A 26,025-nucleotide genomic window follows, 5' to 3' on the forward strand; every position below is an offset into this window, starting at 1 on the left:
ACCACTACACTACCAGGGTTCAACTTCTGACTTAAGAGCAAACATGGTCAGCACTATCCATAGTTATTGTCAGCACCAATGCAATCTGTAACCACAATGAAGGTTACATATACTAAAGAGGTATAAGATGGTGATCATAGCTACCACTACCTTATGTAAGATACCTTCTCCTAATAGTCATTTCAATGCTGTTACTGTTGTGAAGGTAGTAGCATTTGTTGTTGTATATACATTGAAGTCACTTCTGATTTTTAGTGAACCTAAGGCAAGCCTGTTATGGGCAATGTTTTTTTGGGGGGTGGGGCTGGTACCATTGCTTTCCTCTGAGACTGGGAGAGTGTTGCTTACTCACTGTCACCCACTGGGTTGCCATGGACTACTGGGGATTTCAACCCTTGTCTCTAAAGTCCTAGTCCAACACCATGCTGGCTCTATGTAAAGTCATATGTTTATGAAAAAAGGAATGCAAACAATATTGAGCATATTAATGTCCATTACACACAGCATATCATGCATAAACCCAAGGGTAAATATAGGAAAATTAATTCAAAGCAAGCCTACCTCTTATTAAAGAGCTAATGCCCAGTTTATTCACAAAGACATTGTCCAGCTCCTCACTCCCAGTGAACAGTTCAGCCACTACATACAAGTTGGGCCGCAATTTTCTAGCTGCATCCATCATGAACTGCAAAAAGCACAGCCAAGGAAGCAACAGACAGGAAAAGGCAAAAGAGAAGAAAAGAAAGGATGCAAGGCTAGGCACGGATTTGAACAACAGGGAAAATGCCACACAAGAAAACAAAAAAACAGAAAGCCAAATATTTAAGAATGAAGACAGTGATATGAATATGAATGAAAATTAGGAGAAAGCCAAGATATTACAATGCAAGAAATTAAAAAAAAAAACCACACCAATAGAATAGCAAAAATAAGAAGGGAAGAGGGAAAGACATTTGAATTGGCAAAGGACAGAAAAGTGAATACAAATAAAAACACAAAGTTAGTTCCACAAAAAAGGCACTTTGTTTCATGTAACACAGCAATCCTGCAACAAACCTTTCAAGCATGGGGGTCTGGGGATTTTCTGGTACCTCTAATCAGACTGGTAATTCCAAGGCGGTTGACAAAGACATTGTCAATGAACTCACTGCCCGTGAAGAGTTCAGCTATCACATAAAGATTAGGCCTGACTGCCCTGGCAGCTGCCAGCATCTCCTACAGATCATAACACATTTCATTTCATTTCAACAATCAACTTGCTGATAACATGCATATGGCATAGATACTTTCCAAATACAACACATATTAGATGCAAGGTTGAATATTCTCTGAGTTTTCAGGCAATTAAAACAGATAATGAATTCCTACTTTGCCGTGGGTGTAATATAGCCCGCAGGCTGCATGCAGTCCTTGGGACCCCCAAGTACAGCCCCTGAAGCCTGTTGGAAGGTCCCAAAGTCCCTATACTAATTTTAGTTTAAAAAAAGGGGGGGTGATTTTCAGGTGATTTTTCTGCCACCAAAGAGCCCAAATTGTGCCATAGCAGTTTTCTTCCCCTGAACTTGCAGAGCCCTCCAAACTACCCCCAAACATAATATAAATCTTAAAAATTGCCCAAATGTTGTCTAAAAGGGTGGTTGAAGATGACAATGTGTCACTTAGTTGCACTGAAATTCATTGGTGCAGCCCACCAGATGAGCAGAAGAAAGAAAAAAGGCTATCTCCTTATACAACTGCTCACCTCACCTTAATGTCTGATTCTATAGATCTGTTTATCAGGGATTTTTCAGAATCTATACATATAAGTAACATTTATTTCCCATGTTTTTGACATTTTTTTCCAGGCCACAGTATACATAAATAGGAACACAAGCACTACTTTATCACTCGGAAGCGGGAAGGAGGATGAAATTATAGACATACCTGAAAGACTGATGGCCTAATGCAATCAAGGCAAACAAAATCACAAACTAAATTTCCACATTCAATTAAATTTTCACTCGTTTCAAAACCACAAGATAATTTGAACAGTTTCAAGAAGTTTTTTCTGGCACGGCTTCCAGTGTATGCTGGAAGCAGTGTAAGGCGCGACCGCATATGACATAGGCGCACTGTACCTCTAGGAGTTGAGTTTGGAAAAGTTGCTTTATTAGATTGTAATTCTCAGACTCCATCAGATGAATATGAATCAGTGAATTGTATTATTATTATTATTATTATTATTATTATTATTATTATTATTATCATTATTATTATTATTATTATTAACCTTTATTTATAAAGCGCTGTAAATTTAGCTTAAGCACTCAAACAAGACATTGTCTCTCAACTTTAACCCTAGTCTACAATATGGGCATAATGATAATGGCTTATTTACAAAGTTGTTGAATGACTGAGAGCACCATTGTACACAAATACTATGGGTTACTTCTGTTGGAAACAATATGTAGAAAACAAGGATGCGTTCTTACAACCCCCAAAGAGATTCCTCCTATTTAAGCTGTGCCTGCTCATTAGATCCTGTCATTCATATCAGGACAATAAAAACAGGGGATATCCCACTTCCCTCCTGTCACAACAACCCTTTGAGGTGGCCTATATGGAGATAAAGCAACTGTCTGAAATAAAGCCAGCTACATGGCTGAGCAGGGATCCAAAATCAGGGTGCTCTTGTTGAGGTTTAATACTCTAACCACTACACAACAAAAACAAGATCCAGACTGTGATTCTATACCCAACTACTTTGAAGTAAGCTTCAATGAATTCAGTGAGACATATTTTCAAGTATAAATGCAATGGATTGTATTGCTAGTCTTCAGTCCTTTATACACTTAGTTGGGAGAAAACCCCAAGTGAGCATAGAGGGACTCACATCCAATTAATATGTACAGGACTGAATATGCACATTGACTGAAAAACTGTTTTCCCACTGTTAAAAACACCCAGCACTTTGGTACCTAAATAGTTAAAAAGTGGTATGGAGACAATTTTCTTTTACCTCAGCTACATGAAGAGGTGTTGAGTGGCAATTATCCAGACGTACTCCATGGAAATACTTGGCAGTAATTTCAGTATATTTTTTCATGTGTGCCCAAAGATATGGACAATCCTCTGGTTTGTTCCCATAACGTAATTTGACACTGTCACCCCAGCAGATAAGCTCTCTCCTCAGGTAAACATTTGATCCTATTTAAAAGTAAATAACACTACATTTAGGTGCTATTATGGTTGTGATCTGAAACACTTGTCCCATGTTACAAACAAAAGCCACCAGTTCACATGAAACTTACAAGAGATGTGGAAATAAAGTGTGCAACATCAAAGAATGTATAAAATTATAATGATGGTACAGGGTTTCAAAACCCTCCACATATGATATCAAAAATTAAACTGCACCATAAAGCTTAAAGCATAACAAATAAAAAGGTTAGGTTAGCATGATAGGTAAGCATGATAAAGTATTAAAAGATTTCTTACCTTTAAATTTATTTTGCATAGCAGTTTGATATAGGCTGCTGCCACACTGAAGAATTAATGCAGGTTGATACTGCTTTAACATGCATAGGTTCAACCTATGCAATCTTGGGATTTATATTTTGCTGTGGCACCAGAGCTCTCCAACAGAGAAGGCTAAATATATCACAAAACTACAAATCCCAGAATTCCATAGCACTGAGCTATAATAGTAAAGCAATGTCAAACTGCATTAATTCTGCACTGTAAATCCAGCCTTAAACATCTCCACCAAATGTACAGAGGTAAGTGACTGTTAGCTAGATTGAACAATATAGATGGAATTGTTCTTTTACTCATGTTTGAGAGAGGAAGCATTTTCCTCATCATCTGTCAAACCTACCACACCTCATCTATGTAACATTTATACAGAACTTATGAATGTGAAATCTTATTCACTCAGATCACACAGTCAATTTTGTTTTTATGTCTATGGAAATTATCCTTAAGAAATGGGCATACACACACAATAATGTGATATATAGGCAGGCCCTATTTGAACATTACACCTTCACACAGTTGGCCAGTGGCAAAGGCAAGATTCGTGCTCTTTACCCCATGGAGAAGAATAAGAGTGGGGTCTAGAAAACTGTTGTGTTGGAAAACTGATTGTTGCACAAGACAGCCGTCTGTGAAATGCAATCACTTCTTCCAAAAAGAAGAACCCATAATCTGTGAATTTCATGATTCCATGGTGTCCCATCCAAAATGAAGATATATATATATATAGATAGAGAGAGAGAGAGAGAGAGAGAGAGAGAAGGGCTTCAGCATTTTATAACTGCCTTATATAAGTGAACAGAATATCCAATATTCATAAGGGTATTTTATTTATGACAATCTAGTCAGAAATATATGTAGGTTTATAGTTTCTCATAAACCTACTGGAACCATGGTCTCAATTATATATTGATGCAACATTGTCTCCAAGGCCTTCCAATGCCAGCATAACATGCGACTGCCAATGCTAAAAGCAAGGATTAATTTATCTCTGATAAAGAAAGTCTTTGGTTCAGAACATAAGTGAAGACAGCTCACAGGAAATCTGCATTTTTCTAAAAAAAAAAAGTCTCTAAGAAACTACTCAAGCATTGCAATAAAGAGCTATTATGAAATTATAACTGGCAACTGCGAGAATATTTTTTGTTAAAGTACTTTAGTGAATGGCATTTATGAAAGAGACCATTCAGAATCACAAACCTGGTTCAGCAAAATTTCTCAGAGGATCGTCTCCCATTACCCAACCATTGTGGGCCATAAAGTAACTTGCTTTGTCAGGCTGATGCATCATAACTTCCTCCTCCTCCAGAGTTAGCTCTTTAAATGGATATGTAAAATATCTGCAATATGGAGAAATCACTTTTTTGAGCGTCAGACAAGCTTGTTTTTCAAATAAGTAAAACATAGGCACATTCCTTCCTCCACAAATAAAATCTTATTTTAAATAGTGGCATTTTCTATATATTTCTTTCTTCACATGTTCATTCTTTATAAGAATACAAGTATTATAAAAGAATACTTATACAAGGATCCAGAAAGCCCCCCCCCCCCCAAAAAAAACCCCCGCACAATTTAATAGTGGATGCCTTAGTGCTGAGCATTCTTTTTTCAAGCCACTATTATTTCATTAGGCTAAATACTGGAGACAGAGACCCAGATTTTACAGATAATAGCAAATTAGCTGAACCTTACATTACCTTCAGTTACTCTAATTTTCAAAACTATTAACTAATTTTTTAAAATTATCCTTTCAAACAAATGCAAAAGTTTTAAAATTACTGTTTTACCCCATTTTGAGTTTCGTTTAGAGGTCTTAATCCACTGTCCTTTGTGCAGCTCAGTAGGCTATTGGTATGATTATACCCAAATGCCCCATAAGATGCAAACAACTAATCCAGCCATCCATATGTAAGAATATCATTCTATAGAGGTGATGTCTACATTTAGGATGTACAGAATTACACAGAAAACACACATTCTATAGTGAATGTTTATGTTTAGTTGTGAATGCTCAAAAACAGATGCACCAATGAACTCTTAGCAAACTGAGGTCCAAAACACACTGCAGAAATAATCCAGTCTGAGACCACTTTAACTGCCCTATTTCAGTGCTAAGGAACTTGTTCTGGCACCAGAGTTCTCTGACAGAGAAGGCTAAATGTCTCACAAAACTACAGTTCCCAGAATTCCCTAGCATTGAGCCAGGGCATTTAAAGCAGTCTCATGTTTCCATTTGGGTATTGTGAATATCCAAGAAATTTGATTCAAATGTTCAACATCCACTGCTGAACATTGACACTGGCTATATACAGATGACCATATCTCATGATAATAAACCCAAATATGTATGAGCCTCTTACTTGTACAAGCAATTCATTCTCTTTACCCTTCATAGCATGCAGCTATTAAACCCTGAGGTCCTTCTAATAACCAGTTTCCTGTCCTATCTGAACTGGGGCAATTATAGTTACCAGGTCCAAGACAGGTTCTTAAATCATATCCTGAGGTTGCTTTAAGATTCTGGCTTGTTCTAAACCATAGCTTCCTAAAGCAGATGATGTGGGAAACTATGGAGATTTTGAGGTTTTGTTGCTGCATGGTGTGAAGGTGGAATAAGAGAAAATGCCATATGTATGGGGCAAAAGACACGCTCTTGCCTTGGTTTATTATACTGAGCTATGGTAATCTGAAGCAAGCCACTGTAACAGATTACATATACCTTACATAAAGATAATCTTTCTCAATAGCCTGTGCCATTAGACCTTAATATATGACCATAATCAGAGTTCTGACAAGTTACTTTTTTGGACTACAGCTCTGAGATTCTGTGAGCTGCATTCTAAAACAGCAACTTTTCCAAGCTCTGTGAAAATTTCTTTATGAAGAGAACCCAACAATTCTTATCTATAATCATAATCATCCTATCTATAAATTATATTTAAAATGGAGATAGAATACCTTGTAACTAAAGGATACTTTCTAGTTACTGCACCTAGCTTAGGTCCATGAGCAGCCAGTCGTTCATAGCTCACTGTCCCCACAAAGCAGTTAACCGCCTAGAAGCCATTAAAATAGTTGTTTTAATTTTTAAAAAAATCATAGTTCAGTGAATATCTTAAATAATAAAATAATAAAGGAACAGAAAAACAAGAGCTTCAAATGCTTTGTCAGTGTTACAACCTGCTCGTGATGGTAATTTGTTTGTCGGTACATTTCACCATTTAGCTCTTCCACTCTCTTGCGGAACCAGTTACAGCACTCCTCTATTGCCGTGGGCCCATTGCTAAAAGCATAATCCATGACACATCAAATCAGTACAACAGATGCAAAAATGGCATCCAGTCTAAATGTTGCAAGTTTACTGCAGTAGACCATTGGTATCCATGGGAGGTTTGTTCCAGGTTCCACCCTCCCCAGCAGGGATACTAAAATCTGTGGATGCTCAAGTCCCATTACAGATAATGGTGTAGTAAAATGATCCCTTATCAAATGGCAGAATCAAAGTTTGCTTTTTAGATATTTTAAAAAATATATTTTCAATCCAAGGATGGTGGAATCCATGGGCTGTATATGGATATGGAAGGCCAATGATATACATATAAGGATAAGCAAAATAATCTCACCTGATCCTGAACAATAAATTAATACAAATTCTTATTATCCAAGACATGTCTATTTTGATATTTACAAGTATGTGTATGTATGTGTGACAAATAGTGACCCCATGAATCTCATAGGATTATCTTAAGCAAGGAATACTGAGAGGTGGTTTTGCCAGTTCCTTCTTCTGAAATATAGCTCACAGCACCTGGTATTCATTGGCAGCCTCCCATCCAAGTAGTAACCAAGGTTGACCATGCTTAGCTTCCAAGATCACACAGCACCCAGTGCTTTTAAGGTAATTAGACCATTTACAAGTATTCACTTAGAGAAAAAGCTGCTTACCTATAAATGTGTTAGAATTTCAGCTTTCTAGAAAAATTTATTTTGTACAATTTTTTCTAACTTGTTTTGGCATTATATGTACATATAAGAACACTGGACCAGAAAAACTATATTTATTACATATATTGAGAGACTCTTAAAGCCTTTGAGGTAAAAGCTAAAAATCCAGATAATAAGAGAGGTACTTCACAATGCATTTGATAGTGTGTATGTGTATGCGTTACACCACAGATGGCTATAGTTGGTACATTTGTGCCAATTTTGTTGGTACATTTAACAAATCTGCCTTACACGTGAATATAATTTTTTTGATCTCTCAATGACAGTTCAAATCTTCCTCCTTGGGAAATCTTATGCTCTCATACATTTTAACATTTAGCAAGCAACAACATACCTATGAGGTATAAAAGTGTTCAGTGCAACATTCATATCCACAGTACAGCCAAGTCTCTTAAATTCAGGATCCTGGATGACTGCAAGATGTTGGCTGGCATCTGTTTTGACTTTTGAGCCACCTATTATAGATTTTAGACATGGAAAACATTATAATACATATAATTCAGTTTCCTATTTCCTACTTCTTGTCAAAGCCAAGAGGCAGACAAGACAAAGTTATCAATGAATAGTCTAATTATGGCTGCATAGGGAGGAACTCCTTACATTACAAAAAGGAGCCCTGGTGGCACAGTAATCGAATGCCTGTACTGCAGCCACAAGGTTGTGAGTTTGATCTCAGAGGCTCCAAGGTCCACTGAGCCTTGCATCCTTCTGAAGGTAGCTAAAATGAGTACTCAGCTAATTGGGGGCAATTAGCTAACACATTGTAAACCGCTTAGGGAGTGCTTAGTTCACTGACAAAGAGTACAGAAATGTACTTGCTATTGCTATAACATTCTGTAAGAATCATGGTGATCAAAAGGCAACGTATTAAGTGCAATTAAACTGCATATATTTCCTGACACATGTACACAGATGGACATTAATGTTTTCTGCTTCTTATTTAAATTGGGTTGGCCCATATGCCTTAAGATTAGCAATTACAAGGACCTAAAAAATGTCATCAAGTTTTCCAAGTCCACAGAAGTATCTGTTGGCTGACAGTATCCTTTTGCAATGTATTCTGTTAAGTTCCTTTATTAGGATGGGATAAGCCAACACTTGAATCTATAGTGAGGACAAATATGTCATCATGTTGTGGTTGCTGTGTGCCTTCAAGTTGTTTCTGACTTTGTCAAGCAGGATTTGAACCCTGGTTTCTAGAGTCATTGTCCAATGCTCAAACCACTACACAATGAAGGCCCTCTAATATGTCTAGTATCTGTATCACTGCTCTGGGCAACAATTGCTAGTAAGCATATACAGTACTTTACAGATAAAGCTGTCCCCATCACCCCAAGTACAACATCTGAGCGTGCCTTCTAACATAATGCAGTTTGCCAACACTAAGTGGAAGGCTTCAGGGAAATCCACAGCACTGATTCCACAGAACTTTCCCAACATTCTTCACCATGTAGAGGCAAGAACGCAAACTATCTTTGTTCCAAATTGTTAGACATGACTTGGGGGCTGCACATGTATGCAAACAAAGAAACAAATCCCACCTCCACTTTTTACTAAGACAGTGATTCCTGGGCAACAATGCAAGAAATAGATCATGTCCTCTGTTGCCCAGATTACTCTTTCACAATATACTGTATATATTAGACTATAAGTTGAGGGTAGCTTTTGGGGCCAAAATTATGGATTTTGATATGACCCGTGGATAAATTGAGGATAAAACTTAGGGGGATATAATGAAGGATGTAAAGAATGAAGCAATGGAAAACAATGCTAAAGAATTTACAAAATTCTAGCAGGCATAATTATTTGTACTCATACTAAAGGCTAGATGGAAGAAATAGTAGAAGGGGGGTCAAGTACTTCCAGGGCAGATTAAACTTTTGCCTTTTACCAGGTGATGCCTCTGTGTGTATGTGTGTGTGTATGAGTTAATAAACACAGTACTTACATTGACCCATGAATAAGTCAACTCAGGAGTCTGGGGTCAATTATTTAACTAAAGGTTCTAGACTTACACATGAGTATATACAGTAGTACTCTTTCTTTATTCCTAGCAGAGGCAGGAAAAGAGCAATCTGAAAGATCCAAGGAGAACTGAAGAATGGTCTCTGTTCTCTTTTCCTGTCAGCTTTCTTTACAGCGTGAACTCATTACAGATCACCTTTTATTTGCCATCAGAAGACAGAGGATGCACTTACATTGTAGAAATAATGCAGTCTGACATCACCTTAATTGCTATGGCTCTGTCATACAGAATCCTGGGATCTGTAGTTTTACAAAGCACCAGCACTCTGGTAGAGAAGGCTAAAGACCTTGTAAAACTAGGATGGAGCTGCAACACTTAAAGTGGTGTCAAACTGCATTATTTCTACAGTGTAAATGCACCCTGTAAATCCAGATTTGATACCAACTGGAGTCAGGTCACCCATGGAGAGCCACATTGAAGATCTTGGGAGGGACACAGGTAGCTCCCAGGATGCAGGACTGTGCAATCTTGACATAAGGAACACAGTGCAATTTCATATTTCAGAACCCATTTTATATTTAAAGATGGGAGAATGGAAAAACAAATGTTGATACAAACTTTACCATAAAGGACAAAAGAATGAAAATGGAGGCATTACAGTTCTATTCATATTACATTTCTTTAGAGCTTAATTGCATTTTAAACAGCTGTCTTGGGGCCCATGTCAGGAGAAAAGTGGGATATAAATTAAAAATAAATAAATGAATAAATAAAAGCATGAAAAATGTTAAGAGTAAATATTCCTACAAATATCAACTGGACATATATAGTTCACCTTAATTATAAAAACTAGCCAGGATCCCAAGAATTGTGACACTAGTTTCATGAGCTCAAGGGGGCCAAAAAGTCTAAAGTTTAGACTGTTTTTCATAACACCCCCTCCATTCCAAGATGCCACATGAGAAATTACTTTTTAAATTGACAAGATTTCAAAGGTAACTTTTCCCCTCATGCACATAGGAAAGCAGTTTTTTCACTTGAATGTCTGTGAAAGCCATGATTTCTTCAATGAATATGCTATACGTAACTCAGTTTTTACCTTGTGTTAAGAGGGTTTTAAATTGCTGCACTGCCTTGTTAACATCTACTTGAAAGAACTCCCACAATCTTATCTTGGGAAAAATTTCCTCCCAAATGATTTTACGAATAGACTGTAAAAATAAGAAGCAGATGAGGCAAGGAAACAAAATTCAGTGTTATATACATTGTTCAATGTAAATGCCTTTGTTTCCAAAATGCTCTGAAAGATCATTCTTATATTGCACATTTTGTGAACTGTTTAGAATTGAAGAAGGCAAACAAAGAATGAACTCGTAAATGCATCCTTACTTTGCTTTTCATTTTTAAAGAAAATATACAGTTTGAGCAGCACCATGTTACTATGTAAAATATATACACCATAGTTTTTACTTACCCATATATACTTGACTATAAGTCAACCTCATGAATAAGTCGAGGACAGGTTTTGGGGCCAAAATTATGGCTTTTGATATGACCCATGGATAAGTCGAGGGTAAAACTTAGGGGCATGTAACAGAGGACGGAAAGGATGAGACAAAAAAAAATGATGCTAAGAACTTAGAAAATTCCAGCAGGCATAATTGTGTGTGCTCACCCTAAACACTGGATGGATGAGCATATAGAGGAGGGGCCAGTGTTTCCAGGGCAAATTACACTCTTGCCTTTCATCGGGGGATGGTTTCCTTTTTTAAAAAGTAAGATGTAAATTACAGTATTTACAGTGACCTGTGGATAAGTCGACTCAGGTGTTTCTAATCAATGTTTTGACTAAAATTTCTAGACTTATACATGTGTATATACAGTAGTTACATATGACCTCTGCAGAATTGCCTTTCCAGAAAAATACCGTATATTCCGGCATATACGACGACTGGGGCGATAAGACGACCACCAACTACAATTAAAATAGAGTGTTTGGATATACCACCGTATAAGACCACCCCCTCTTTCCAGATAGTCAGAAAGGAGCTGAAGTGCACACAATAACTAGTAGCAGCAGCGGCAGAGGAGGAAAGAGGGGGAGGAGAAAAAAGGAGAAGGACCCGAACTAGAAAAGGCGGGGAAGAGGAGGGAGACTCCACTACCCTCTGATGAACGGCAGTTCTGTTCCACGTTGAAAATAACAGTATACACACATTATTTCACCGCCTCGACAATATCCCGCCCTCCTTCTTGGTGCATCTACACTTAGAAGTAATGCAGTTGACACCATTTACGAGCTGCTGCTCATTCCATATTGGAATCCTAGAATCTGTAGTTTTACTAAGGCTTTTGCCCTTCTCTGCCCCAAGAATGATGGAGGGGCACTGCCCACACAAATCCCAGGGATTCGCTTATGGATGGAGCCGTGCGTTCAAGTGGCTCTATTGGAATCAAAGCCAGGAAGCTTTGTGCAAAATAGAAAACGTGTTAGGCTGCAACTGCACTGCGGGAAATACAGGTTGACACCCCTTTAACTGCCCTGGCTCATGCTAGGATTCTGGGAATTTGTTTTGTGAGACTTTACTTTCTTCTATAGAAACTCTGGGTGACAACATAATTATTTCCCTGATTTCATAGCACTGGGCCCTGGCAGTAACACAGTACACAACGGAATGTCTCTGAGTTGAAGATTGCGCCTGAGTTGGTCCAGCCACACTCAGACATAATCCAGTTGAGGACTGCTTTAACTGCCCCTGGCTCAGTGCTCTGGAATCCTGGGATTTAGTTTCTGAGATATTTAGCCTTCTCAGCAAACTTTGGTGTGACAACAAATAAAACTTCCCAGGATTTCATCAGCCGGGCCCTGGCGTTAATTAAAACGGTATGAAATGGCTTGTCTCTGGAGTGAAGATGCGCCTTAGTGGCGCTCCAAGACACACTTCAGGAATACAACTGCCTGGTCCGTGCTGGGACACCGTTAAGTGTAGGTTTGTGAGACATGTAGCCTTCTCGTAAGAACTCTGGTGCCCAGAATCATTAGTTTCCTTAGCACTGGAAATAGGGCGGTTAAGTGTCTCAGACTTGAATGTAATTTCTTTGCAGTGTGTTTTGCCCTGGTATTAAAATGCTCAAGGTTCCAATTCCATACCGCAGAAATAATTCCAGGTTTGAGACTGCTTTACACTGCCCTGGCTCAGTGCTGGGACACTTGGGCCATTGTGTTTTGTGAGAGCCATCTGGTGGCCACAATGGAACTACATTCCATGCACTGAGGAAGTACGCTTAAGACACTAGTGAAAAGCTCTGCTGTCCAATTTAGTTCAGTAGACTCAAAGGTGCTTACAAGCTCTATCTCTATCATGTCATCATCACCATTATTTTTTCTCATTATTAATCCACTGCACCTGCGCAGTGGCTTAAATTGGCAACAAGATTATGCTGTAGATCATTCTCTGGGGCGGGCATCTGGAAGTGTGGCGGCCATTCCCTTGAAAAACCAGGATCCTGGGCAATTGAGTTTGTGAGGGCGGGGGGGGGCAACCACTGCCTCTCTCCACGATGGCGTTAGGTGGAATATATCCAAACAACCAGGGGGGGATGGTGCTCTGTAGTCCCCTGGCTCCTCAGAGGTGACTCCGGCTAAGACGAGAGAGAGGAGAGAGGACTACTTTTCTGAGGGTGGCGGTGGCGCCCCACTCTCCAGCCCTCTCTCTATTGGCTGAAACTGTGAGTGTGTGACTCCAAAGGATTGGTTGCGCTGTAGCCAGCCTAGCTCTAGGGCTGGAGGGAAGGTAGAGGAAAGATCCTTCTGCCTCTTCCGAGACAGGAAGGAAGGCAGGCTCGATTGTAGAGAAGGAGGAAGGCAGAGAACCCAGAAAAGGCAAGGAAAAGGGAAGGAAGGAAGGAGGAAGGGAGGGAGGGAAGGAGGAGGGGAAAGAAAGGGCAGGAGGGAGAGCAAGTGGGCCGGAAGGAACGGAGGAGGATGCTCCTTTGCCTTTGAGAGAAGCCTTCCCTGCCGAGGGCTCTCTTTAGGACCCAGGGGCTTTCCGGAGTACAAGACTACCCCCGACTTTGGGGAACATTTTTCTGGGCTAAAAAGTCGTCTTATAGGCCGGAAAATACGGTAATTCAAGACAAGGCAAACTGCAACAGAAAAAAACAAAAATGTAGAAAAAGATATTGTTGGAATACAGCATTAATTACAACAATGATTGACCTTAAAATGTACAATAACAGGAACCAGCATATAGCAAACAATATATTTAAAAGAGATTGCTATGATTCTGAAGAAAATACTTTCCAAGACTAAAAACATAAATTGTAATATATCTATGGGGCATAACAAGGCAAGAATATATGTCCTGTCTTGCTTTGCATCTCGAGGATGCAAATATACATCTCGAGGATCAAATTTTCAGAATATATGAATAATACTTTTCAGATCTATTGTTAGGCAGGATGAGATTACCATCTCAGACAGCAGATTTTGGATGTCATGAAAGAGCAGCAAATTGTTTTTCACTTACTTTCTTATTATTGTACATTTACTGTCATGGATGGGGAGAGGTGGTTGTGAAATGTTCTGGTTCATGTCTCATTCATATCTCATAATAATCTTGCTTTGACATTTGCTTTGATTTGGCTGCATCATGAACAGTAAATGGGACATATGAACCACTGGCTCAGGCAGCAAAACATCTTCAGCTAGTACAGACACTTTTCGTCATTCAGAAACACAATTTATTAGCAAAATAAATATTTCATTTTCTTACATTCAAGTGATGGTCATTTTCAATCAATGTGGGCACCCCTTTATCACTATATTTGCCACCTGCCACTCTACAGGTTAAATGCCAAAGGGCTCGGTCCAAAAGCCAGGCTGGCTTCAAGTGAGGAGAATTAACAAGATTATAAGCACATTCTGGATGTTGAGTTATCCATTCACTGTTTGCAGCTAAGAGAAAACAAGAAATACAGAATTAGCAGTACAACTAGCTAGGGGAAAAAAAGTATTGCATAGCACAACATCTCAGGATTGCTCATCAGCTGTTCCACCAATAACATGGCAATTGAAATTTTCCAAGAGAGATGTAAGAATGTTAGCTTTTCCGTGGGAACCAACATGATTGGGGTACATTATATTTTCTATGTGAAATTCATTTTCTCCTCTGCTAATTGTTATAATTGTAGTGACCAGTTCTTATGGACACAAACCTAAATAATTCAAGAAGTTCAGAATTGTTATTCTGAATGAGGCTGTTGGCAATGCAGAAATTCAGGTAAAATTAATCAGTATATCAAGTGATGTTTATGAGTGTCAAACACACACCCATCATATATCGAATGCTTCCATCAAGGAAATCAATTCACTATTCACCTGCATATTAGGGATACATATGTGTCAGTCAGTCTATTCTTTTAGGAAATGTCACATAAGATGATAAAGAAAAAAAGTTTAACACTTCCATAGATATAAGGGAACATGAAAAGCCTCCAAGGAAGAAAAGGAACACCTACTTAGCAGAACAAGCCATTCTACCTTAACTTAAAATGTCTGCTAACACTGAAACTCAAGATCCTTTAGGACTTGGCATTCTAAGCCATGAAGATCTTACTTTTCACTGAAGGTTTGACCTTTATAAACATGGAACTCATCCTCAGCTGTAAAAGCAGCCAGCTGACTGAAGTGACACAATAAAACTATGCTCAGCTCAGAACATTTTTCAGGCTATATACATATAAATCTATGCTGAGATACTGTAAAAACAGTGAAGATTACTTTGTTTTTATTCTCACTGAGAATCAAGATCAAAAAAGTTCCCACCAAAAACAAAGTTGGGAAGAATTACTTTTTTGGACTACAAGTTCCAGCCCCCCCCCCCCCCAAAAATCATTCCAAGCTCATGATAAAAAAAAATTGCATGTAAAAATGCCCAACTCCAGCTGGACATGTGAGGAAACAAAGCATGGAAAAACCAAATCAGTTCCAATGCTAGTCAGATATGCTAACTATATTTGTACACCATTATTGCAATAATAATTGTTGTAGATGGTAGCAGATAAAGGCAGGAAAATTTAGCCACAAGGACCACTGACATGCAGAAGACAGGTTTATTTTACGGCCAGGCCCCTCAGCATCTAAAGAAATTCATACAAAGACAGGTAATCCAAAACCCTATTTTCCTCCTCCTCTTAGTTACTTTCAAAACATCTGTATTAGCAAATTCATTTTATGGCATCAAACTTCTTGTTTACATTTTAAAAAGTACTGTACAGTGCAATCTGTTTAGAAATTGTTAAAGTTTTCCTTTCCCCTTGTTTTGGAACAAGCAACCCTGACCACTCTGCCCCATATGTAGTTACTGAAAGACAATACTGCATGTTCCAAAAAAAGGTCTTGCAAAAGCAAAAGAGCTGAACTTAGTCTTTTAAGAACCCCAGGTAATCATCTAGCCTGACCCCAAATTTATAGTCATAGACAGTCATAGACAAGCAGTTTTTAAATATATTTCTCAGCTATCAGCGATTTACCTCTTCATAATAATAACTGTTTTGGTTGAGAAACTTTAGAAATACATGCAAAGTAGGCTATGCCTTTAGAAATACATGGGTACAAAACAGCTTCTTTGTTTAGATGCCCATATGTAAAAACAGTTCGACCATGATGATGTCAAGTCTCATCTGGGAAATGAATCTAATAAAAGAATTACAGAGTTGCAGCAGATCTTGGAAACATAATCTCATGGTGGCAGCCACTTTGAAAATTGGCAACAGAAATAGCAAAGATAATAAAAAGAAACATACCCGTGTGATTGTAGACTACATCTGTAATGCAAAGCATATTCCATTCATTTTTCATTTTTTCCACTAATTTTCCAATTTCATTCCAAGAACATTTTTTATTAGGAGTTGAAAAATCAGGATTTACTTCCAGCTGGTCAGCCAAAGAGTAACATGACCTAGACTGACCAAGTTTTTGCACTGGTGTTAAGTGAACCATGTTGTACCCTACAAAGCAATAATAAAATGTGTTAACATGTTTCTTTCCCATCAAGGGATACGTGCAACTGTACATTGTAAACTGCCATGACCTGAAGGCATATAAAACAACTCTTGGACTCATTAGGGTCTATATGATAGGCTGCTTAGGAAGCCTACATATTATTACCGCAAGTATTTCATATCAATACAATCAGTCAGTCAATCAATCAATGCTGTGTACCAGAGAAGTTACAAATTTATCAATTAGTCTTACCAAGCACTGGGCAAAAACCATTCATGTAGTTCTACTGGAAGAATCCAGGAGACTTAGGGGCATCTGAGCAATCCCTATTTCAGAGATACTTTTGGGAAGTCCAAAAGGTTCTGCTAGCAGAACACTAGATGTAGCCCAGTGGATGCATCTAGAAATAAAAAACTTGAGTCTGAATCAATGTAGTCCTTTACCAGATTCCTTTGAGACTTTAAGACGATCTTCCCATCCATCAAACGGTCCCAGACACTTAGCTAAGAAAGTCTGTAGTGTAATACAGTCCAAGGGCAATACATGATTGTCAGCACCAACACGCAAAAGAGGATCCACAACTATGTAGCCTCCCCCACTTTTCTGATTTCTGGAAGAAAACACACATACATTCTATCAATGTAACAGGAAATTACATACTAGGGTTAACTACCTATTAGCAAGACCTATCAAGGACTGTTGTTGCCTTGATATTTTAAATTTATTTTGATATTTTAAATAGTATTTTGAATCATATAAATACTTTCAAGCTCAGAGTCAAAAGATTACACTTTTTTAAAAACAACAACAACATTGCAACTCTATATCAACTTATCCACTGCATTCACTGGACTTACTTCTGAGGACTGTGCTGTCAAATTACAACCCAGATAGAAGTGGGATGTGGATGAAACACAGATGCCAAAAAAGAAAACCCAGGTTTTACCTATTCTAAAGAATTACTAAGGCTTCAACTCTAAACCCACCAACCTGGATGTAAATTCAACTTAACTAAATGTTTCTTACTTCTAGACACACATGTAGGATTGCACTGTACATAAAAAGACAAACCAGTATAATTTCTATACTGCAGATAGGGGGTAGGGGTAGGATGAGGCTGAGAGATGGTGGTTGCTTAAAGCTACTTGGCAAATTCATGGTGGTGAAAGATTAAACTAGGGGTTTCCAAGCCCATAAACAGACATTATACTTATCTTATTTTATCTGAAATAATAAATAACAGAAGGTTTAAATGAGATTCACTGTTATTTAAATTTTCCCCCAGAACAATTATATTCGAATCACATTCCTGTTGGAAGAGCTGCAGATGTGGCCTGTAAACTGCACATCAGGTTTCAGAACTTCCTGTAGAGAGGTTATGCATTTTCTGAGTCTTGTATTACATTTTCATATACTGTATTGCATCTTTCTAACCATTAGACTTTCAACAGCATTTCTGTACCTTTAGGAAGTAATATGGGAATAGCCCAGAGCAGTGGTACTCACACTTTTTACTCTTGGACGCCCTTTATATCTACATGTGGGTGTTATGTGACCGGGGGGAGGGGGGGGCTTGACACAGTATATGAATAAAAATATTTTGTTTATTTAGTATGCATATTTTCATTCACACATTCATGTATATTGACATTTTAACATTTTATAAGGAAATAACATCCATCATTCAATTTAGACTATGTAAATAAATTCAATATTAAACTCAACATATGTATAAATTTTACATATAAAAAGTTTGGGAAGAGGAGTAGTAGAAGGAGGAATCAGTACCTCCAAATCTTGCACCTCTACTTGAGCAAATATTGCACACCCCAGGGGTCCCACCCCACTGTCTGAAAAGCACTGACCTGGAGAATGGTCAAAAAGGCATATTCCAAGTGAGCTAGACTAAATGCTGAATACACTATGGAATAAGGAGCACATGTGCAGAATTTTTATACACCATAGGCTGCATCTGCGCTGCAGAAATAACTGAGTTTGACACCACTTTAACTGTCATGTCTCAATGCTATGAAATTCTGGGAATTGTAGCTTCGTGAGACATTTAACCTTATCTGTCAGAGAGTCTGGTGCCACAACAAACTATATGTTTGCATTTTGCATCCAAAATAAAACTAGTTTGCACAGAATTAAACACGACATTTCCCCCCCTTCTGGAGATGCCTTTTAGATACATACTCTGTATGGAATACCTGTTTTCCTATTTCCTGGCCCCCCTTCCTGCTACCCGCTCCCCAACAAGGACTGCCAGCTGGTTAAGGACATCAAACAAAACATGCTCCTTCTAGCAGCCTTTCCTCCACAGCCAACATTCACTTACTCGTGGCTAAAATAATACTGGTAAGATCCAGATATCTGGAGATCTAGTTTACAGTATTTGTCAGAATCATCTTCTTTTCCTGTTGGGTTGTGCCAAGATAGGCATCTGAACTTGTGTCTATCAAACGCTTCTCCAGCAGCTGGATAGTTACAATACACGTCAACATGCTTGCCTTGTAAGGTAGGGCCAAGCCGGAACTGTAGTTCAAAACCTGAACAATGGAAAAGCATGGATGTTTTAGAATACAAACATGTTTATTTTTAAGGCATTAATTCAGTATGAAATTCAAAGCAGAATGCAATACAGCCATCTGGTTTGCTCTTCTTTCTTCTGCCTTTCTTTAGGTGGGCAGTTAAAAATGTACTATTCCATCTGGCTTTAGACAAATTTGAAAACAACTTTTTTTTTTAAAAAAAAAGATAAGATTCCTTTTGCATTTATTTGGTTGTTAGATATACTTTGTCATGCTGTGGGTTTTAAATTGTACATCAGGCAGAAAGGCAATCTATATATGATTTTAACAAATAAATAATATATGTATAAGCAAGTAAGTTTGATATTCCTACCTAGGTACCAATCCTAAACAGGTCTGAACAGAACTAAAGGCATTTTTACACTTAACATAATCACACTCTTTAGTCTATACTGGGTCACTGTTGGGTACTGTTGTCACGTAACACAGAAAGTAACAGTCATTTTTTTAAAAAAATAATAATATATAATTTATTTATGTATTTAGTTGGTAGGGTAGAAGATGTATAACCTTCCTTTTAGAGTAAATGCAAAACAGCATAAATAATTAAAACCATAAAATGTAGCAATACAAAGACAAGAGCTTGGAAAATTTGCTTGTTTGCACTGCAAGTCTCAGAATCTCTTGGACAGTTACTGCAAGTTGTAGTCTAAAAGATAGAATCATAGAATCATAGATCACTTACACAAGCCTGCATGAAGAACACAGCTAAAACTAATAAATAAAACCAGATGGCACCATATACACAACAGCCATAGTAGAGTCCTAGCACAGTTATATGCAAACAAGTGAGTGTTAAGGGATCATTTGAAGTCATGTAATGATAATGGAACTAGAAGACATCAATAAGAACAGAGTTCTATAAGCAGGGGGACACTATACCACTACAATACTGATACAATTATTTCCTTTGCTTTAGTTCATACAATTTTCATATGTGATAAGGGCTTTACCAAGTAGATATGGATAAGGGTTTTAGAAATCTCTCTGTGTGTGCACCTTCAAGCTGTCTGTTAATCTATGGCAACCACATGGATTTTATAATTTTCTTAGGCAAAGAATATTCTGAAGTGATTTGCCTTTCTCTCAAACATAGCCCACAACACCTGATATTCCTTGGCTGTCCCCCACTGAACTAACCAGGCCTGACCTTATTTAGCTTCCACAATCAGATGATATCCAGTGCTTTCAGTGTATTTAGTCCACCCCTTAGAAACCCACTGGTAATTTTAGCCTAGGTTCCCCAAAAGGTTTAACATTTTGAAACAACTATAACAATGTACCAATAATGGTTTTCTCCTATGGGCATTGCATAGTTCATGTGACCAGGCCCTAAATACAGTTAAACAGGTTGTCCCTGCCAGGTTTTCATGCACTGGATGTTAACAAAATACTACAGATGGGAACACATGCCTGAAATGTAGTGATAGCTAATCAACTACCACTTTTTTTTAAATGGCTTGTGTCCCAGTCCCTCCCCTACACACACACTACAGAGGACCTATTGAATCAGAGTTGTTCTACATGTTGACTTACTATTCAACAACCAAGTCAATGGGTCTACTTGATTTGGGACTAACATTCATTAGCATTCAGGCTAATGAGATTTCATTAGATTTCAACTGCGATTTCAGTTAACTGTGACTTAGGCTGCTTCCATACTGCAGAATTAATGCAGTTTGACGCCATGTTAAATGTCATGGCTCCATCCTATGGAATCCTGGGATTTGTAGTTTGTTGTGACACCAGAGCTCTCTAACAGAGAAGGCTAAAAACATCAGAAAACTACAGGTCCCAAAATTCCATAGCAAGTCATGGCAGTTAAAGCAGTGTGAAACTGCATTAATTCTTCAGTGTAGATGCAGTCCAAGTATTAAATCCAATAGCTATGACCTACTAGAGATCAATGGAAATTTATCAATGGAATTTATCTAAGGCTACATTTATTACTAACATTGTTTCAATAGGTCCACTCCAATGTGGACTAGCAACTGGATTCAGATCAAGGATGAGATTTATATAACCCTCCAGATGTTGCTGGACTACAACTCCCAGAATCTCTAGCCATATAGACAATGGTGAGGAATTATCTCTATTCATATACACAATTCACACAACCTTAGGACTTTTTTTGCAAATAATGTGCAGATGATGAAACAATCAGAATTACATGTACATGAACAATCTGGTGCCTAGCATATTTGCTACAAATCATACATGCTCAGTTTATGCTCCCCAAAAACATCAATATTTTTATTGGTATATTCTAAGTCTACTAAGCTACTAATGTGAACAAAATGGTGATGTCTTTCAAAATGACCAAGGACTAGATTTTGCAAAACTCGCGCTCTAAAATCTATAGCATGACAAACATGCACAGTTTCACTTAAAGAACCACAACTATCTTTTGCTTCAAAACAGGTTGACCTCACGGATTTCTATATAAAGGAAGGTATTATGAATTGTCTTGTGAGAGTAGATATCCTGCAAAGCAGGTTAAAAAAAGTTCTTGTTGTGTTTCTTCAAGTCATTTCTGACCTATAGCAACCCTAAGGTGACCCTATCATGGGACGTTCTTGGAAAGATGTTTTCAGAGGGGGGTTTGCCTTTGCCTTCTTCCAAGGCTGAGAGAGTGTGATTTGCTCAAGGTCACCCAGTGCATTTCCAAGACCAAGTAGGGATTGGGATCTTGATCTCTAGAACTGTTGCCCAACACTCAAGCCACTACACTATGCTGTCTCTATGTATAATCAAAAAATTATAAGACAGGACTGATACAAGAAGGGATTTCAATAATCATTTTAGAATAAAGGATCCATATTCATCAACAAATGGAACTAAGGGTGCATCTACACTGTAGAAATAATGCAGTTTGATACCACTTTAAGTGCTGTAGCTCCATCCTATGGAATCCTGAAATTTGTAGTTTTACAAGGTATTTAGCCTACTTTGTCAAAGAATGCTGGTGCAGCACAAAACTATAAATCCCAGAATTTTATAGGATGAGCCATGGAATTTAAAGTGGTATCAAACTGCATTATTCCTACAATGTAGATGCTCCTTGGGCCAACACAAATATAAGAATGAAACTGGGTCAAGTGGAACTGAGTAATCTGTGCCTTTTATTTTATCTGTATCAGTTACCTCCATTTACTGATAAAGAAATAAACTGGAAAACAGAACAAAATTTTCTGTTACTGTTATTACAGTCTTTGATTTCTTGTATTTAAGACAATGCATACAGGAGTAAATCTTAGAGCGTTCACGCTTTACTACTCCCTTGACAAAGCTGTTTATTAAATTAACTAAACAAAGACTAAGCACATGAAAATGTTTGCCTGTTTTATACTGTTAAGATCTACACAGGTTTAGAAATGCATTGTTTAAATTATACATCTTTCTATCTGTATGTTCTTTCTGCTAGAAGATAGCAATGGAAGTAAATGTGTACAATTCTAAAAGCATCTCCATGGCTGGATGACTTTGGGCAAGTCACACACTCTCAGCCTCAGAGAATAGCAATAGCAAACACCCTCTGAAGAAACTTGCCAAGAAAACACTGTGATAGGTTTGCCTTAAGATCAACATAAGTTGGAAATGACTTGAAGGCACACAACAACAACAACAACAACAACAACAAATCCAAAGTCAACTCAACAGTAGCTAACAACAAAGTTAGTTTGGCTCTTAAGTTTAAAAGTTGCGTCTCCCTTATCTGAAACATCTGGGACCAGGGGTGTTTTGGACTTAATTTTTCAAATTTTGTAGTAACTGCATATATATATATATATATATATAATGAGCCAGCTTGGAGATGGGACCCAAGTCTAAACAGAAATTCATTTATGTTTCTTATACACCTTATAGGCATATCCTGAAGATAATTTTAAACAAAATATTTTAAATAATTTCATGCATGAAACATACTTTGTGGACATTGAACCAGTATCTCAGCCACCCATATGGACGATTTTGGATTTAGGAATTCTGGCTAAGGGAGACTCAACCTATAACCATGGAATGCTCTCTCTATATATAACCACACTGTGGAATGCTGACTTAATGTATTATTTGAACTGCTTCCTGAAAAATTAATGGTAATATTGACTTTTTACGTCAGGCATTGTGCATCTCCTTTCGTAAACAGCTCCACCCGTTCTCTCTTGTGTCTGAAAAAGTAATTGGTGCACCTCTTTCTCTACCTTTGCCCAGAACTTGACTTTTCAGACTTAAATCCTTACAGCACTTTACTGAGAAGTACGAGTTTGCATGGCATATTGGTCTGAGTGTTGGACTACAACTCTGGAGACCAGAGTTTGATTCCCAGCTTGGCCATGAAACCGGCTGGGCAACCTTAGGCAAGTCACACTCTCTCAGCCTCAGGGGAAGGCAAAAGTCAAGCCTCCTTTGAACTAAACTTGCCAAGAAAACCCCTTAGGGTCGCCATGACTCAGAAATGTCATGAAGGCACACAACAATAACAAGAAGTGTTTGCTATCTCCTCTCCCTTTCCTTCCCCCAAAATGTAGGCCACAAGCTTCCATTGAACTTGGCACAAAAGCACCTCAGGATGGAGGGAGACAGATGACAACTGTTTGAATTTCCTCTTGCACAAGCACAGTCTAGGATCAAAGTTGCCACACAACATGATGCGTCTAAGGAAGTAGACTGAAGTCTATGAAAGCCAACTTCTTTATTTCGGTTAGTCTTAAAGGTGCTACAAGATCTCTCTACATACAGTACTGAACAACACCGAAGCCACACATGAGGTAAGGTGGCCACCGTTAATACTGACCTTGTTCCAGCCGGAAGAGGGTCTTGTCCAGTTTTTCCATGTCGTTGAGGAGAAGGACTCGGGTTTGCTTACCGTGAGGCATCTTGACTACCTGGATTTGTACACACTTGAAGTAGACAGAGAGGGACTTCTAGAAGACAGGAGCAGCTCCTAAACAAGCAGAAAAGAAACAACCATTAGATTTTGTTGTTATTATGTGCCTTTCCGACTTATGGCGACCCTAAGGCAAACCTATCGTGGGGTTTTCTCGACAAGTTTCCTCTTTCTCTTCTTCTTCCAGTTTAGCACCATAGATTTATATGGTATTTTACAGATACAATCAATTCAAAACATTAAACCCCGCCCAAGGCGTACAATCTAAAAACAATAAAATATAAGACTGATACAGTAATTATACACAAATTGTGCAGACAAAGCACAATACCATAAAAGTATTTCTATCCTTTTAATAAGTAATCTGTTTTAATATTCTAACAATATAATTCTTGTTTTAATGTATCACCTTTCTATGTTTTCGATTGTATTGTTTTTAAATGTTGTGAAGCTGCTCTGAGTCCTGGTTCTGGGAAAAGACACAAATAAAATATGTGGTTATTGATTTGTTATATTTATTCATATCCCGCCCTTCTCCCGGACTGGGATTCGGGGTGGCTTACAACATTAAAAACATCTAGGGATGGCCATGTTGGCCATATAGCAAATCCAATAACATCCAAACAATGATACCATTTTATTTGAGCAACCAAAGTGCAGAATGGAGTTTTGCAAGCTTTCGAAAGCTTGCAACGTGTACATTGTGCATTTCGGTCGGTCCAATAAAACGGTATCACATTGTTTGGATGTTATCGGAAACATTAAAAACAATACGGTTTGTAAAAAAGATACAAAAATAATACATTAAAAATAAATATTAAAGCTACCGCAATAAAATTAAAATGCAAATAATACAATAATAAATAATATCTTTAAAAAATAATACAAAATACAAATTCACCTTTAAGTCACCTTGAAAGTCCTTCAAAGAGAGAGAGAATGAGAGAGAGAGAGAGAGAGAGAGAGAGAGACTTACATTTTTGCCCCCTTGAGAAGAAGGAAATAAGTTTGGAGGGCAGAGTGTGGGGCAAAGGGTTGCCCCCAGAGGCTCCCTGCAGCCCAGCCCAGCCCTGCCAGTGTCCCCTGCTGTCACTCTCCCAGGCCACCACCTGTCCCCCGCACTCTCGCCCCCATGATCCCCCCCTGGCTGCTGCCCCTGGTCTATAAATACGGAGCCTCAGAGCCCAGGCTGCCCTTCACTCACCGGCGCCAAGGAGGCTCTGCCGAAGGAGGGAGGGAAGGAAGAGAGCAAGGAGGGTGACAGGAGGAGAGGGGCGGCAGGGATGCAGCCTAAAAGGGGAAGAGGAGGAGGCCCAGGCTCCAAGGGGAAGGAGGGATTGGGAAAAGAGGAGGAGAGAGAAGGAGGCGTTGCCAGCTACTCCAGGGCAGGCCTACTAGGCCGCGTTGCCACAGCAACGCCTCCATTTTGAGGAGGGGGAAAGCGAAGAGGAATCATAGAGTTGGAAGGGATACTAAGAAGGGCCATCCAGTCCAACCCCATTCGGCCATGCAGGAACTCTCCATCAAAGCATCCCCATGGACAGATGGCCATCCAGCCTCTGCTTGAAGACCTCTAAGGAGACTCCACTACACTCCGAGGAAGGAGTGTGTTCCACTGTCAAACAGCCCTTACTGTCAGGAAGTTCCTCCTAATGTTGAGCTGGAATCTCTTTTCCTGCAGCTTGCATCCATTGCTCCCGGTCCTAGTCTCTGGAGCAGCAGAAAACAAGCTTGCTCCCTCCTCAATATGACATCCCTTAAAATATTTAAACAGGGCTATCCTGTCACCTCTTAACCTTCTCTTTTCCAGGCTAAACATCCCCAGCTCCCTAAGTCATTCCTCATAGGGCATGGTTTCCAGACCCTTCACCATTTTGGTTGCCCTCCTTTGGACACGCTCCAGTTTTTCAGCGTCCTTTTTAAACTGTGCCCAGGACTGGACACAATATTACAGGTGGGGCCTGACCAGAGCAGAATAGAGTGGCACTATTACGTCCCTTGATCTCTGGACGCTATATTTCTATTGATGCAGCCTAAAATCGCATTGGCCCTGTTA

At 38.7% G+C, this 26,025-nt stretch overlaps 1 protein-coding gene across 4 annotated transcripts in view; it reads right to left on the minus strand.

The window, feature by feature from the left end:
- Positions 1-25,240, minus strand: part of AGL (amylo-alpha-1, 6-glucosidase, 4-alpha-glucanotransferase) — a 62,070-nt gene extending 36,830 nt beyond the window's left edge. Inside the window, exons 1-14 of one of the 4 annotated variants that reach the window (XM_042462022.1) lie at positions 25,174-25,189; positions 24,379-24,438; positions 23,877-24,026; positions 18,829-19,039; positions 16,934-17,100; positions 16,292-16,495; positions 14,260-14,441; positions 10,584-10,695; positions 7,853-7,973; positions 6,694-6,796; positions 6,472-6,569; positions 4,714-4,853; positions 2,999-3,186; positions 562-685 (exon numbers count right to left, since the gene is read on the minus strand). In XM_042462022.1, coding sequence (XP_042317956.1) covers positions 562-685; positions 2,999-3,186; positions 4,714-4,853; positions 6,472-6,569; positions 6,694-6,796; positions 7,853-7,973; positions 10,584-10,695; positions 14,260-14,441; positions 16,292-16,495; positions 16,934-17,100; positions 18,829-19,039; positions 23,877-23,958 — 1,732 coding nt within the window. In that variant the 5' untranslated portion in view covers positions 23,959-24,026; positions 24,379-24,438; positions 25,174-25,189. Of the gene's footprint in view, positions 1-561; positions 686-1,091; positions 1,216-2,998; positions 3,187-4,713; positions 4,854-6,471; positions 6,570-6,693; positions 6,797-7,852; positions 7,974-10,583; positions 10,696-14,259; positions 14,442-16,291; positions 16,496-16,933; positions 17,101-18,828; positions 19,040-23,876; positions 24,027-24,378; positions 24,439-24,945; positions 25,080-25,173 lie in introns of those variants that run through there. The other 3 variants (XM_042462021.1, XM_042462019.1, XM_042462020.1) reach the window with 3 other exon arrangements.
- Positions 25,241-26,025: the final 785 nt, after the last annotated feature.

This window comes from Sceloporus undulatus, chromosome 4, assembly GCF_019175285.1.
Source record: "Sceloporus undulatus isolate JIND9_A2432 ecotype Alabama chromosome 4, SceUnd_v1.1, whole genome shotgun sequence".
NCBI lineage: Eukaryota > Metazoa > Chordata > Lepidosauria > Squamata > Phrynosomatidae > Sceloporus > Sceloporus undulatus.